Here is a 17608-nt window from a genome sequence, read left to right on the forward strand (position 1 = left end):
AAGCTGGAGTTTGTATAGGCCATCAGTTAGAGTACCCTGAAGAAGTACTTTGCTCGTTCTCTTGTCCTTGATAAGGCAACAAACTGAGTCAAACTATAGGACAATGTTATTATCTTTAGTAAATTGAGAAATGCTAAGTAGATTTTTAGTAGCATTAGGAACATGCAATATATCTTTGAGCTCTAAAGATTGAGATGTATGAGATGCACTAATTGAATTAGAACCTATATGTAAGATAGGCATAGAAGTACCATTACCAACAATTACTTTGGATTTACCTTTGTAGTCAACTTTGGTGGACAGATTTTGCACATATGTGGTGATGTGATTTGTAGCACCAGTGTCCAAGAACCAAGAGCCAGAGGAGTCCTCAGAGATGTGAGACTCAGTCACATCAGTCACATATGGATGATGAAGGATCATTGGACGAGGGAAGGCCAGTAAAATGAATATCAAATCTGTGGTAACACTTTTGTACAGTGTGTCCAGCCCTACCACATAGCTGACAGATTGGCTTGTTTCCACGACCACCACGATTTGGAAAGGAACCACAGCCACCGCGAATATTGGTGCGGACACCACGATTTGCCATTTTGTTACTACCATGAAGAGAGAAGCTGCCAAGATTAGGTTGAACCATGTTAAGAGTGGTGCTGGTTTGTTGATTGAGTTGCATTTCTTGATTGTGCAAGCTGAAATGGAGATCTTGAAGGGTCAAAGATTCAGTGCGATTGGTCAGATTCACCACTGTGGCTTCATACTCAGATCCAAGGCCACCAAGAATGTAGAGGCATAGACTATCATCAGAAATAGGATCACCAGCAGCAGAGAGGGCATCTACATATCCTTTCATCTTCAAAATGTAATCATCAATTGAAGATGACCATTTCTTGGTAGACTGGAGTAAGCCTTTCACTTGAAGAACTCGAGCTTTGGATTTTGTAGCAAAGATTCGGGCAAGAATAGACCAAATTTCAGCAGATGTGTGACAGTTAATGATGTGACCAAGCATGACCTTAGTAATAGAATTCATCATCCAATGCATGAGAAATTGGTCAAATCTAAGCCATTGAAGATAAGCAGGGTTCAGTTCATTACCTGCAAGATGAGTCAGAGGAGGAGGAATGGTTCCAAGAACATAACCATCAAGGTTGTAGGCATGAACCGCCGCAAGAACCAAAGCTCGCCAATATGAATAGTTCGATCGATCGAGTCAGAGTTGTAACGGAAGGAGATTGTTATTTGGAAGGCCAACAAGATTGGCTGACGGAGCCTAAGCGACTATCGGAGCAACTGGAGCTGGTGGAGGTTGAACACCCATGGAGGGAGAAGATGCATGAGAGTTGTTGTTGCTGTCGGTCGCCATGGCAGAATAGCTCTGGTACCATATAAGAGTCAACCAAAGAGCTTAGCAAAACAGAGGAAAATAATGAGAGAAGTGCTGAAATGAGAGAATGAATGGCTCAACATTGAAATGTTAAGACTGACATATTATATATTGGAAGTGAGAGTACAAGCTCGATGAGCTGTTACAACAAAATTGGTTACACAACTCTTATTACAACTAACCAAAATAACAGAAATCTGTTACAAAAAGAACTGAATGAGCAGTTAGTCACTGTGCTCAATATCATCAGTTTGGTAATGTCTAATACGCCAATTTGCTCACTAGGACCGTCTCGAGCCATATACTGCAAATATATCCACATAATAATGTGGTCTCAACAATTTATCACATATAATTACATTTATGCCCTCAACGGGCCAAAATTACAAATATGCCATTATAAGCTAAACAAGGCCCACATGCATATTTAATACTCATAAACATGAATTTAATCATATCCATATAATCATATAATCATGCATTTAATCATTTATTCACATATATACCAATTATGCCCTCCCGACACACTAATCAAGGCCCTTAAGCCTTATTAGCAATTTTGGGTCGTTACAACTATCCCCTCCTTATTACAATTTCATCCTCGAAATTTATTCGAACACATCAGGTAATAAATCTCATACATCTGAGCATAACTTCAGATTCCAATTCTTTACCTTTTATCATTCAATAACACTCTTACTAGAGTGACAATCTTGTTCCATAAGATCTTATCTTATAACTATAATTTCATTAGCCTTTCCTTGCACAATAACTCTGCTGAAACCCCAGGGTTTGCTTATCTCATCAGCGGTCATTTTCCCGTCTTGTCATTGGCACCAGTAATACTCATGAGCCACCACCCATACCAGGGAAAGGCTAACTTGTAGGCCCCCGACCCAGTTCTTGGTATGATCTCGAACCCCTTCTCGAATCAGAAGTCAAAACTCCCCCTTTCTTTCCCAAGGTATCATACTCTTTCTTGTCTGCAATGTTTGGAGAAATACAAGTCTCCCGTCCTGGAACTTCGTGTTCCAATACTTGAAACTTGCGAATCCTTATGTCTTCGCAGATGGGCAGATACTTCTGCCCTAATAATTCCAATACTTCATTGGTTTCCCCCAAACCAATACTGAACCAAGATACTCACTGCATTTCATTTACTTACTTAGAACCAGTACTTCTTGCTTTCTATCTTACCATATCTTATGCCGTGTCACCTTAGCCTTAATCCGACATTCATCACTGTGACTGATTCATCAAGGGACTATACTTTTCTTAATATCCCAAACATTTTCACATTCAATGCATAATTCTTTAAAATAACCATTATTTCTTCAGGTTACCATTCTATCTGTAGACAACCAATAATTCTAGGTTCCAACCTCATTCCCTTCGTTCTCTATTTCCTTTCTAGAACTTGGGAAATTTAAGGGTCTCAACCCGGCACTATCAATTATCATGCTATGCCACCCGTTCACACGAACCAAAGTGTGTTAACTCAATCTTCTGAGTTGCAACCTTCCATGTCCAATCATCTTACTTGCAATCTAATGTGGTCCATTCCTACGATCCACCATTATATCATTTTACCTTCCAATAGAATTTTTTTAAATCTTATCATCCATTTAAACTTCCTGGTTACAATATGCCTAAGGAAGTAGTACAATGTTCATTTAGGATCTCCATCTCGAAACTAGATTCCACCGGATCACTCATCCGATCTTCGTCTCTTAATTCATACTACGATGGCAGGATTCTTAACCATTCTCACAAAATCCTCTTTTTGAATTTCATTGTCCATAGAGATATATATCTGTCCATAACCCATCATAGGTGCTATATCAATCTCAATCGTTACCTTGTCTGACCTTGTTGTATTCCGTGGCGTCCTATCCAACCGGCACAAACATTCCCAAGTAAGAGATCAACTTCCAAATTAATTTTTCCCTTGTACAGACAAGGGTTTCTAACATGAATCACCCAAAAGTCTCTTCGGATCTTGGTCTCAGGGTTATTCCTCTACAAATGACCAAGCACTCAAATCCCTTACGCGATGCATTCACTGTTAACTTAATGTTCCATGTATACCGACCATGTTCCCATTCTTTCACCTACCGCGAGGCACAAACCATCATCCCTTCAGTCTATATCTAGTCGCGTCTCAACCTTTGATGCACCGTTTACAGTTTCATGTTTTAAACAAAGACAAGGTCCTTCACACTACCATTTCATATCCATCCATTACACACAGATTCCTATACCACAGGATGTTAACCAATCCTTATTCTGTCTTCTGAAAATCTGATACAAAATTATCCATTCAGTCTAACTTTAAGTTCCTCTGCCATCCCAATCTCTGGTGTAGCTATCTTCGAAGATACTTCAGGTAGTAGATGACATGTCAACCAGTCTCATTGTGCCTCTTATCCCTCAGATGTTCTTCAGTAATTTCTTTGTGGCTTCTGATTGAATATTTTCATACTTGATCCCTTCTCTTCCTGTAACGTGACCTTAAATACCCTTGGAGACATCGAAGCTAACACCTTCTGGAGCCTTACCTGTGACCCTGCTTCTTCAGTCTTAGTATCATCAGTGTAGTAGTCGTTCGCATTCTGCTTCTAACTGGGAAGTAGTTCAACACATCCTTAACGAACCTGGATGTGACTCGTTCATATCATTCATGTACTCCATACTTGTCGAACTTACCTGTGTTGTTGAAGCATAAGTGAGTTAAGAGCCTTTACTGATAATCCTTCACACCCCACTTGGTACAAGTAATAATTCCTGAAGACATTGTCCTGTCTTGTAACCGGGTATTTAAACTCTTCATCCTTAACAGGCGATGTCAATGAATCCCACGATACGATGCTTCGTCCAATCCATCCCTAAGTCAAATACTTCTTCAACTGAACCAGTAATTATTTTTGCCAACTAATACCATTCTTCATAATGCCCCTGATACCGAATCTGTCCATAGCCAAAACCTGAAGCATACCCAACCACTCTTTACATACCCATCTGAATCCCTACTGACCAACTCAGTTTCCATTCAGTCCAACTAATATACTACAAGTGATGTCCTCTGCAATCCATGGTTGCCCTTATCTAACAAATTAGCTCTCACTCAGGCCCATAACAAGGCTCTCATATGACAAGCTTAATCACATTCACTACGAACCCTTTTACTACTTGTATTCCAATTCTTCTTTTAGAAGTTTCTAATTCATCCCCAACAAGTACTAATATCTCAAGCCCCTCGTACAATAACCTTGAGACATATACTTCATATCTAAATCTCTCCTGGGAGATACGCAACACTGAACTCTTTCAGCTCGTTACATAACCAAGAACGAGGACTATCAAGTCAATCGGTCACCTCCGAGGAACTAGCCTCGGGCTTCAAATGTAACAAGGCGTTCAAGTCTTCCATTCTCTAATCCTGGGCAAATCCCTAATCCGCCCTAACGTACTAAACCATTCCATGTGGATAACGTGTCCTTACCTGGCATCTTTTCAGATGGTGTCTCCTGCTTTTGGTACATACTAAATAACTTCACTAGGCCTCATCACTGTCCTGACGGCTATCCAGTAAACTAGACCCCTTCCTATCAAACCAGGAGCCATAGAACTGTCAGGGGTTCTTCTTTTCCGATTACTGAGCATCCACCCTTACTAAGTCCCACAAATGGGAATACCGTCATCTGCATTTCTTGCCCTACGACATTCGCGCTACATACCTCATTCCTTATATCTTAAATAACATGGCCCTCCCTGCTGCCAAGCACAAATGAAAATCCCATGCACTGGAGCGGCCCTGATGCTCTGGGTCATCCCAGAGTTTAATCCTAAAATGAATCATCATTTCCAGCTACATCCGCTTGTATCAACTTCCAAAGTGGACTGGCCAACCTACCAAACTTATTGACATATTCTGTCGTTGTCTTACCATTCTAAACCAAGTTCATAAACTCATTAGTCTCCGCAGCTCCAATTACTTCGTAGTAATCTCTTTTATCAAATCACTGTTGAGTTCCTCGCAACCCATCATGTTAACATTTCGGGTCTGGGGTACCACTTCCCACTACTTCCGGCCATCCTTCTGCCACAAATGCTTGGCACAGCTACTCTGTCACGACCTATCATCTTCATAATATCAAGGATGAATTAGCTATACCCATCCACTATTCAATTCTTGAGCAAATCCAAACCCTCCTCAAAACCAGAGGATAATGCCTCTAAAGGCTTCCATACATTAATTCTTATCTATCTCCACCCTCAAGTTAAACCAACATTGGTACCCTTTCTGTTAAGGTATACAAAGCAGCTTTTCTCCTAACAAAACCCATTGTTTCACCCATCTAATCTCCTCTATTAGACCTCACAACCTTACTCACATACCAGCGAAAATCTGCTGTAAATTTCAGGGGCAGATAGAGGATTCCAACCCTAGCTATCATCTGCAACCCTCACTAGAACAATACCAAGTCCAATTAACCATTCTTAGCATATACAATATGAATTAATCTGCCATCACTGACTAAACCCCTCAACCCTGATGTTCATAACCAGAACCATCCCACGGGTAGGTCTAAACAACCACAATAATCATACACACATAAAGCATATCAAACACCAATCTACATTACTATGCATTAGTTATCAAATTTCATTGTTACTAAATACAATCATATTCATCATGCTTTCCATATACCAACAAGCAGATAAAGCATATAAGTTCAATTGAAACAATTAACAACTTGCAATCAATATACAAATCATTATCCAAATATTCATCCACATGCGATAGCAATGCTAATCAACACGCCTCAATATCATCACATAGCAGTCAAGGGCCAGGCCCTATCAGAATCTCATGCTCCCTATTAATCATACAAATTAATGCATTCATATTTCATTCAAGCACTTAAGCATATAATCTCATGTTTCAATTACAAAATCATGAGTCGAGCTTGTCTTTAGCGGCAAGTGTACATGTCCAGCCAGTCTTTAGGAACCCTTAAACCTAAACCGCTCTGATACCAAGTTGTAACATCCTGGATAACCAAGATCGTTACACTATGTGTTTAAAATAGTGCAGGACTTACTAATTAAGTCATTTAAATGAAAATGTGATCCTAATGTCATAAACAAGTTAGGTTTAAAAGATTTTGGTCATAAACGGATAATTTTCAATAAAACAATTATTTAGTACATGGGATCCCAAAAGCAAGGTTTAAATGATAGATTTACAAAATTTTCAAAAGTTATATACAATCAAGGTCACTCTAATGGCAAAATAAACATTTTAGGTTTCTATCCCTGTACAATCCCTCAACCGTGGTGGACGAGCAGCTGACAATGTACACCTCGCCCCCAGAGCTCTCCACCTCATGGTTGACCCATCTTACCCTCGCCTTTACTTGCACCACGTAGCACCTGTGAGCCAAAGCCCAGCAAGAAAACCACAACATCATAACATATTCAATAAAGAGAATCAAATAACTCATAAGACATTAACCAGATATTTAGCATGCCATAACAAGCACAAAAATCAATGACAACAATCACGGAATCATCAGTCTATCATCTAGGTATTCAACAAGCCATAAGCATCAGATTAACAGCATTAAACACATTCATAATCAGTAGTTTATCACAATTATCATACAATACTCAGGGTCAATGCCCTTAGGCCGCACCCTCAGTTTAACCCACTGACTCCGGCTCGCTTAGGCCGAGCTCAGTGACTATTTTAGCTAACATCAGCGCTGACACCAGAATTATGAAATTATGGGTTTTCTCTTCGAATTTCCCTGAGCCAAAGTTCCAAAAATCCATCCCCCAAGACCTCCAAACCCAGAATTAACCATAGAAATCCACAATACCCATCAAAGGCAACAAAACCTAACCAAGTTTTTTCCTAAAAACTCCAACAAATCTCCAAAATCCATAGCCAAGCTCTCAAGCCCCAAACACCAGTCAAACTCACCTCTTGAACTCAAAACTCAAAAGCACTAAAATCAAGCAAATTAAACATAACCAGCAACAGAATTTGAACTTACCTCATAATAATTATAACCCCAGAATTGAATCTCAGTCCATCCCAGCTCCAGCCTTTAATTTCCCTAAGCCTTCAACCACTAATTTCCCCCTTAGCTTCCTCAAGGTCTCCTCTAGCTTCAACTCTCAGCTTTGTTTCCCAAGATTTTAATCCTCATCCATCCTTGACTTCTCCAAGCTTTAAACCCAAGTTCATCAGCTCCTTAGTCTTTCAGTTTCTTCAAGAAATTCCAGCTTAGGCCTAATTCCCTCCCTTTTTCTCCCTTACTCTCAAAGCATAAAATAGAGAGAGAGAGAGAGAGAGAGAGAGAGAGAGAGAGAGAGAGAGAGAGAGAGAGAGAGAGAGAGAGAGAGAGAGAGCATTCGTGAGATAGAGAGAAAAGAGAGCCACAATTGTTTCTAAAATTTTCTGCCTTTACCCCCAAATAATTCCGTGTATATCCTTATTATGAAAAGTCTATTTTGCCCTCCCATATAACACTTAGTCATTTAATCAATCTAAGGCTAAATTAGTCGTTTCGTTCCCAATTCCAACTAATTCCTCAAATGTTCCTATTATCCACCAATTAATCCTGTTATCCAATTAATTACCAATTATTTATTAAATATCTAATAATCCCCAATATATTTTCTAAATTCCCGAAAATACCCCCAGGCTCCCCTGAGCCGGGTATAAATCCCCGCCGTGACTATTTCTCCAATCCGCTCACTAGGACCGTCTCAAGCCATATACTACAAATATATCCACATAATAATGTGGTCTCAACAATTTATCACATATAATTACATTTATGCCCTCAACGTGCCAAAATTACAAAAATGCCCTTATCAGCTAAACAGGGCCCACATGCATATTTAATACTCATAAACATGCATTTAATCATATCCATAAAATCGTATAATCATGCATTTAATAATTTATTCACATATATACCAATTATGCCCTCCTGGCACACTAATCAAAGCCCTTAAGCCTTATTAGCAATTTTGGGTTGTTACAATTTATGTGGAGGATAAAAGTAATTGGTCGATTGTTGTTGATGATTCTTTAAGGGTAGTTGATGGTGGGGCGATTTTGCCTAAGAAAAGAGAGGTGAAGGCGAGCGCTTTGGTCAAGTCTCCTTTGATGACAAAGTTTGGGTCTTTTGAAGATGAAGGTAAAAAAAAAAAAAGAAGACTGTATTGGATAATATATGTCCTTTTTCTAATGATCTTGGTCTTAATCACACTGAAGAACAAGCCTCTGAGTTTCATAGTTGGATCGAAACTTGTAATGACCCAACTTATTCTAGACTTTGGACCATTAATAACTACTATACACAGACACTAATCTTAAGAAAACATACATATGAAATAACCATAACTTTATTTAAAAACTGTAAAGCAAAGGTTTAAAATACATAAAAATTCAGGGTAGGATATGGGATCCCATTATTTGAAATAACACATAACTTGAATCTTAAATAAACTTGGTTACAAAATCAAGTGCGGAAAATACATATAATGCATAACTGAAATGACTAAAAACAACTTCATCCTCGAATCGTTCACGCAGTCCACCGAATCCATTCTCCCTCAATACACATTCCCAAGCCGCCAAGAATCTTCCCGCCACCATAACTATTTTCCTGCACATATAAAACATAAAGGAATGAGCCTAATTCCCATCAAGGAAAATCTACTACAAGCATGAAACATAATCATACACATAAACTATGAACATATATCATAATTCTAACCCATGTACACGGTGACTATTGGGATTTGCTAACTAAGCAACTATAAGCCTCAAACTACAATGAGGTTTGCTAGTTAAGCAACTATAAGCCTCAAAAACATAAAAGTGTTGGGGTTTGCTAAATAGCAACTATAAGCCCCAAACATACATATATCATAACACATAAAATCATACTATAGCATAATCATAACATATTAAAAACATAACACATATCACATAGGAACTATCCTATTTTCCTTACCAAATACCGGGATGTGAGAACAAGGGCGGGATTTTGGAACACTCCTAAAAACCATAATTGAGAAAGGTGAGTATTCTAAAAGAAAAAGATGAAAATGAATGAACTAAAAACCACCGAGAATATACTTACCGACAAGAAACCTCAAGTTCAAAGAACTTAGATGCCTAACCAAGAATAGAGAATACTGAGTTAGGATTTGAGTAGAGAAAAACTATAAAAACTAATGAAACAATATAGAAAGGAACTAGAAATAGGAATACCTTGAATGCACTATGACCGAACTACACCTCGAAATCGAAATATACACTATGAACCTTACTTTCCAAGTGTTTAATAAGCTTAGAATGATAAAGCTTATAACCCCAACCCAAGTGTTTAACACTCTAAAGTAAACCTAGCAGCTTGTAGGCTCTGAACTCAGCTTGAAGAATGAAAGAAATGGCTGGGTACTAGGTCCTATTTATAGAGTTCAAGAATGAAAATATCTTCATTTAGCTTGAATAAAAATAATGACTTTTGTTATACCCAAAAAATAGGAGAATGCATCCTAGGAGGCTAAGGAGAATGCATTCTAGGAGAACTAAGGGGAGTGGACCTAGGAGACCCCAAGGAGGATGTGGTCCTAGGAGACCCCAAGAGAGTGGTCCTAGGAGACCCCAAGGAGAAAGTGGTCCTAGGAGACCCCAAGGGTGTGTTTGAGGTAAGCCTCCCAAGGTTTCCTAAGTGTTGGCTCGAACGTGTCCAAGGTAAGTAGATAAGGAGGAGGAGTCCCATGCAAGCCAAGAATGGAGACTTAGATTTTGCCAAGGAGAGCCTACACAATGTCCGATCGGACATAGTTAGGAGATGCTAAAGGGGAGTGCCTCAGGCAAGGAGGATGCCTTGGACCACCTTGGTCCAAGGAGAAGGCAAGAGGAGGATGCCTCGGACCACCTTGGTCCGAGGAGAAGGCCACAAGGTCCGATCGGACCTTGATTGGAGAAGGTATGCTTGGACTTGTCCGAGGTGAGAAGCAAGGGTGTTGCCTCGGACCACCTTGGTCCGAGGAGAGCCAAGCTTGTATCACCTTGGTCCAAGGAAAGCTTGAAGGAGTAATCAACATGCATGTGAGACTACGTCAAAGTCCCCAGAGCGACTCTAGCAAGAATTGGTCTAGGCACCCGGGAATCTCTCATTCCTCACTCAAATTGAGGAATTAGTTGTATTTTAAATATTTCTTGTAATATAAATATAAGATGAATAATAAAATATCCCTATCTAAATGGGATATCAGTTGAGTATCCCAGGCCTATAAATAGAGGGCTTATGGGATTAGAGAGGGATTTTCTGCTTCTTCTTTCTAGAGAGAGAAAATTGGGACTGTGTATTCTAGAGAGAGAAAATTGGGTCTGAGTATTCTAGAGAGAGAATTCTTGTATTTTTCCCATCAGTACTGAAGAAACTCAGTTGGCTCACTCCATCTGATCTTGAGTACAGATACATAAATCACAACTCTAAGTGGATTAGGCTATTACCGACAATCGGGGCTGAACCACTATAAAAATCTCTTGTGTTCTTTAGTTTCTTTATTATACCGTCTGTGTCGTTTTTACATTCTCTTGAAGGTTTGTCGTATTTGACGTTCTCACGTCGTTGGCTAAAAACGCAGTCAACAACTTTTTAATGGAAAAACATTTGAATAATCGTTCAGCAGAGGCTGAAGACTCGGTCAAAAAGATTCTGGCTTATCAAGAGGTTTATGGAATAAAATGAGCTCGGTTTCAAAACCATTTGAAAATGCAGCCCTAGAGCCGATATATCGCCTACCATAGGCGATATATCGCCTACCATAGGCGATATATCACCTGGGCTCATATTCCCGAGGCTCTTCGAAGTGGTCGTGCGAAGTTACGTGTTTTTCGTATCCCCGTGTGGAGATATATCGCCCCCTAGAGCTGCGATATATCGGCATACGCTGAAATATTATACACGTAATTACACTTTTTCAGCCTCATTTGAATTGAGTAAACAACTTTGACTGAGTCTAATAACGATTTCAAAGCTGCTGGCAGACTCTGGGATTTTCAAATATTACTCTTAATAAACTATTCCTAAAAAATACTTAATTTCTCATTAAACATGCACATGAAAAATGTCATTATCTTATTGGGTCTATCTAAACCTTATAGTATAATAAATATCATCTTCATAATCAGTCATATTTATCAAACCTTAGGTTATAATTAATATTCTTAAACTATAGGTTAAACTTATAAAATCTACAAGTGTTCCTACGAGTGTCCAACTAAGTCCCGGCTTGAACCAAAATCCACAGTAATAAACATACTATAACTACTACTAGCTATTGCTACTACTACTACTACTACTACTATCTAACTAGCTAAGTAAAGTTCTTGGACTCTACAAAACTAAAGTCAAGCACACTAACAAGTATGTACAATTTGTTTTGTTTTGTTTTGTTTTTTTTTAATTTTTGCTTTTTTGAAATTGTTTGTTTGATTTTCTAAATTTTTTTTGGTTTATTTGTCTTTTAGGTTAAAGAAATATGATGATAACAAGGTTGAGCTATCAATCGATTTCACTTTCATTTTTATTGATGAGAAGACTTGGTTCTACCGTTTGTATTATCCTGGGCAGTTTGTTGATTCATGAGTGAGTTTCTTTCCTTTTATGTTGTGTTTATCATTTATCATTTTTTATTTTAAAAAAAATTACATTGATCTAGTTCAATTCTATATTATGTAGTGATGGGGTAACTAGTTACCACAACTATTTTTTATGTTGCAATGCTTTGTGTAGCTGATTACCCAAATGTATAATTTTGATGTTTAGCAGATAGTAATTGGTTACCCAAACTTTATAATTTGATGTGTAGCTAATGGTAACTGGTTTACCCTTTGTTTTTCAAACCTATTATGTTGTAATGGGTAACAGGTTTCTTGAAAGTTTGTCTTATAAGCATTTATTTTTTAAAATGCAGCATATTGATGTCATGATGTATTGTTTGAGGAAAATGTTAAGTTATGCAAATGTTTGAAGATGAGAGTCTCTACTACTTGATGGACCCAAAACGGGTATGTTTTAAAAATTTATAACTCACAAGCGCACGAATCGTATATGAAATATAGTGTTCGTGTAAGCACGAGATCGAACCCAAATGAGTTGTCTAAAATAAAAAAGAAAACTATTTTAAACCAAAATTAATAAATTATAACCTAGCTCAAAAGATTGATGAGATTTAATATCATGAACATAAAATAAAAGATTTAAAATAAAGCTATTTAAGAGAATAAAAATAAACCAATAATGATTTGAAAATAAGTGTTAAAAGGAAAGATTATTAAGAAACTAGAATCCACAAAATGTAAGTTTAATAATACTTATTAGTATATTGATTCCCAAGTTTTAATGATAGTTAAAATAAGTCAAACTATCATTTTCCAAATAGATTTATAATTTTAAGCACAAATTACTTCTAAAAAGATATGATTATCCTTCACTTTTCAAAAAAATATAATTTCAAAGTATTTAATGTGAATTAACCTAATGAAACAACAAAAAATCAAATAATATTATTTGTAAGGCAAAACATAATTTTTTTGTTCTAAGCATTGGATATGGACAATTTAATGACACATCTTACACAAAGAATATTATGTTTTGCAAAATGAAGAACAAAGTGCAATATTATCTAACAATCCAAAAATATGAGATATTAAAGATGAAAGACATATATTAAGAATAAAAATCCATAAACTTTGTTGCATTACAAGGGAAATCAACATACAACATAAATACTATCTAGTTACAAGTTGCTTCATCATGATCTTAATAATCTTATGAAAAAGATTAGAAGCACATAACTAGAATAGAAATTACAAACCAAAAATTACAAACATAAATAGGAAAATTTGGAGGAGGAACCCCGAAAATTTTCCTTTAAAAACTCATAGAAAAAATGACCAAAAAGAAGAAAAAGATGAAGAGAATGGAGTGGTCTTCCAAGTGTAGGAATTTTGTGGTATGACCTTTCCTAAAATAGGCGCCCCAAATGGTCTTGAAAATTCCCTATTGATAACTAAAATGAGAGTATTAAAATAATCAATTTAAATTAATTAAATTAATAATAATATGGCAAATAGGAGTAAATTTTAGGTGTAATGATTATTTTGGGGTAAAATGTGTAGAAAAGTTTGGGTAAAAATGTGGTATTTTGGGATAAAGGGACAAAGAGACAAGGGTGAAATTGTTGGGCTCAAGACACATTTTTTTTTTCTTTTGTTTGCTGGGCTGGTGGCCCATTGGTTTTAAGGGGGTAGATGGCTGAGGAAGCTTGGAGAGGCGTTGGGCCTGGAGCTGGGAGCTGCTAGAGGAAGGCCCAGGCACTGGGTGTGGGTGCTTCGGCTGGGCCGAAGGGAGGTGCTGGGCCTGGGCAGAAGGAGAGTTGGCTTGGGCCTTGCTTCAAAATCATCAATTTTTCTTTCTTTTCATTCAAAACTAACACTTTTATTTTCTTTATTTTCAAGCACAAAAATGCAATAAATTCCCTACAAAATAAATATAAAATAAATCATAATAAAATATTTTCAACTATAAAATAAATCAAGTTAATTCTTTAAAAATATTAATTATAACTTCATTTATATTTAACATTTAAGTTCAATAATACAACATTTTTTTACCTAAAATTAAACAACAATAATTCAAATAATTAACTACAACATTTTACAACAAAATAACTATAAAAACGCACAAAAATGTATAAAATCAAAATAAACCCAATAAATTCAAAATTACTTTAAAACTAAATAAATCAATTAAAATCTTAAGAACTAAGCAACAATTATCATATAAAATATGGTAAAATAACTCTATTTTGTAGAGTTATCACTACTGATAGTTGTTTTGGCCAAAATAATGTGTTCATGTATGAGAAGTTTAAGAAATCAGGCAGTGGTACATTTAACATTGATGACAGTTGTGTTCCTTTGAAGATTATGAGGGGCGAGTCATTGTTTTGTAGCAATCACTAGAATCTACTTGATCATGTTCTTATGCTTGTTAATGTGAAGGCTCTTCTTCATTGGCTTTGGCTTCATTTTGACATAAAGAGGAGGCCACTCATTGTTTATGATTCTATGTCGGGGGTGAGGCATGGAAATTTGAGTTTACCTGTGATTTAAGCATTTTCTGTAATGCTTCCTCTTCTATTGGAAAATATTGGTTTTTATGATCGTCCTGATATAAATATTGATCTTAGTCCTTATGATGTCGTTGAGAATGATACTTTGCAATTGACTATTGCTAGAGGCATTCCTCAACAAGTTGAGTGGTGAGTTTTTTTTTTAAAAGTTTGTTTATCTTGTTTGTTTCTGGTTTTGTTTTCATGTTCTTAGTTTTTATTTGTGTTTGCAATATTGCAGCGATTGTGGGGTTTTCACAACTTATTTTGCTGAGCAATTAATTCTTGTAAAGGAAAATGAGATGCCAAAAGAACTTGATGCTCAGTTGCTTCGCCTAGACATTGCTGTTAGCTTGTATTTTCATGGGAAGAAGAAACAAGAAGATGAGTATTTGACTCGTGATGAGTTTAGTGAGAAGCTTTTGGAGAGGAGGCAGAAGAAGAGGAAGACTGCTACATAGGTTTATTTAGGAAGCTTTTGAAAAATATATTTAACTTTTTATTTTTTTATTTTGTTTATGTTCTAGACCAATTCAACTTTTGGAAATGATGACCTATAGTAAGTTGCATACTTATCTATGTTAAATTGCTACTATTATAAGACATTGGTTACTTAAGACTCTTTATATACCATTTGATCTTTTTTGTGTTCTCCATCTGTTGTTTGTATTTGTTTTTTGTTAGTTTTGTTTTAATTCACTTACTAATATATAATATGAGTACTTTATATGTTCTGTTTTGTCTATTTTTACTAAGGCTTTTTTAGGAATGTTTTAATGGTAACCAGGTACCCTGCTTGGTGTTCATCTTATATACCAAGCGGTAACTGGTTACCCTTGGTGCTTGATGTTTTTCTTATTCCTATATTTTTTTTTTGTGGAAATTGTTAGAGCAAAGTAACCATTTTCTTGTTTATTTTTTATTTCACGTTTAATATATATATATATATTATATTCCACTTTTTAAAGCAAATGAGTTGTTTTACATGTTTTTTTTTGTATATATTTACTCAGTTTTCAGGGATATTTTAATGGTAACCAGCTTGGTCTTCATCTTATATACAAAAGGGTAATTGGTTACTTTTGGTGCTTGATGTTTTTGTTATTTTTTTTTTGTGGAAATTGTTAGAGCAAAGTAACCAATTTCTTGTTTATTTTTTTGTATTTCACATTTAATAAATATATCATATATATTCTACTTTTTAAAGCAACTGAGGTTGTTTATATGTTTTGTTTTGTATATATTTCCTTAGTTTTCAAGAATGTTTAAATGGTAACCACGTACCTAGCTTTGTCTTCATCTTATATATCAAGGGGTAATTAATTACTTTGGTAACCGATTACCCAGAATGTTGTGTTTAGTTTTTAAAATGCACGTTTTTCAAGTGTTGGTGGCATAGATAGATAACAAGCAACAAAAAACTCAACAATTTAGTCTAAAAGGAGTTTATAAGTTTGTGTAATCAATCAATGTATTTGAATTTGAAATAGACTTATTATAATACTCAATAACAATTGATGAATATGAAAACCACTCCTTTAATGAATAAAACTATGATAGGGTTATTTTGCTGTAAAATATGAAGCTATGTCTTTTGCTTTTTCTGCGTGTTTTCCTTCTCAATTGGAGGATTCCTGCAAGTCTTCCTGTTATGTCCTGGTTGGCCATATTTTCCACAGATGATTATTACGTTTGGTTCCCCTCTTGAACTTATTCTTTTCTTTCTTGGTCTTCCTGCATGGATTGTTGCCTTTGGAGGCAGGACCACTATGTCCAAGTGTTGTGGGAGATTCTATTCATCTTTATGGGGAAAATGATGAACATTTTCTTGATACAATGCTTTCAACGTTTCTCTTTTGTAGAACTTCTCACAACAATCATACACTCCCAAGTTTCTCTATGCAATTACAGCTACTGCATGCCCACAAGGCATTTCATCTTCTTGAAACCTATTGCAAGTACATGTTTTATTGTGTATATTTACTGTGAAATTGATCCCCTTTTCATCACGAACTTGATATTCTATTGGGTTGAAAGGCAAGACCTGCAAATATTTTTGTCATGAATTAGAATAAAATAATAAACATTTTATGTAGAATTAACATTGAAGGTAACTAGTACCCCTTTGTGTAACTTAATGGGGTTGGTTTTTTGCTATTACGTAAGGTAACTGGTTACCATCCACTGACAAATTAAAGAATAGTAAGAATAAGTTTAGTTGCATACATCATACTTCATTTTTAAAACAATGTCATGCCTCAACTCATTTTTTGTTGGTGTAGCGACTTTTGTGAATGTTCCGTTTGCATTATTTGAGTTGTTCCAAACCCACTTTTGAACCAAACTTCTAAGGAGTTCAAACAAGATATCAATGGGGAGATTTCTTGCAGCTTTTAGTGCAGCCTTGAGTGATTCTGCGATGTTGGATGTCATCATGGTGTATCTTTTTGTTGGCGAGTATGATCTTGCCCAAGTTTCATACTTGGCTTTCTCTAAATAGGGTCTAATGCGTCTGTCAACTCTATCAATGTAACGCCCTACTTCCTTAGAGCCATTACTAAGTGAGTTTAAAACGTGCATTTAACTCGCTAATCGAGGTTTTAGGTCAAAAGTGTGATTAAATCATAAACAGAGTTATAAACTTTGAAAATAATTTCATTTACTAAAATACATAAAGTGTTTGACATTTGGGATCCCAAAATGTTGTTTAGAAATATTTACAACATATAAGTACAAACCAAGTCGACTAGACGACAAAATCTAGGTTTTCATACAACCATCTCTCAAACCACTGGCTGTGGCAGCTAGGCAGGCCAAACATGTACGCGCCGATTCACGCCCTCCGTACTCATGGTTGGTCAACTTTTCCCTTGCCCTTACCTGCACCACAGAGCACCCGTGAGCCGAAGCCCAGCAAGAAAATCCCAACAAGCAGGTAACATATGCATATCAAACAATTAGCATAAAGAAACTTGCCATCAATAGGCTAAAGACATACGG

At 36.4% G+C, this 17608-nt stretch overlaps 1 protein-coding gene across 1 annotated transcript; it reads right to left on the reverse strand.

Annotated features, from left to right (window-relative positions):
* Positions 1 to 16505: 16505 nt before the first annotated feature.
* On the reverse strand, positions 16506 to 17044 carry LOC133832459 (uncharacterized). Its single transcript, XM_062262799.1, has 2 exons — positions 16835 to 17044; positions 16506 to 16652 (listed from the first exon to the last, which is right to left on the reverse strand). Exons 1-2 carry the CDS (start codon positions 17042 to 17044, stop codon positions 16506 to 16508), a joined length of 357 nt encoding a protein of 118 aa, XP_062118783.1.
* Positions 17045 to 17608: the final 564 nt, after the last annotated feature.

The sequence above is a fragment of the Humulus lupulus genome, chromosome 4, assembly GCF_963169125.1.
Source record: "Humulus lupulus chromosome 4, drHumLupu1.1, whole genome shotgun sequence".
Taxonomy (NCBI): Eukaryota; Viridiplantae; Streptophyta; class Magnoliopsida; order Rosales; family Cannabaceae; genus Humulus; species Humulus lupulus.

Coding starts and splice junctions, on each gene's coding strand:
- LOC133832459 (XM_062262799.1), bottom strand. CDS start 17,044: ATGATGACATCCAACATCGCAGAATCACTCAAGGCTGCACTAAAAGCT. Junction 16,653..16,834: donor TTTTAAAAATGAAGTATGAT/GTATGCAACTAA, acceptor AAATATTTGCAG/GTCTTGCCTTTCAACCCAAT.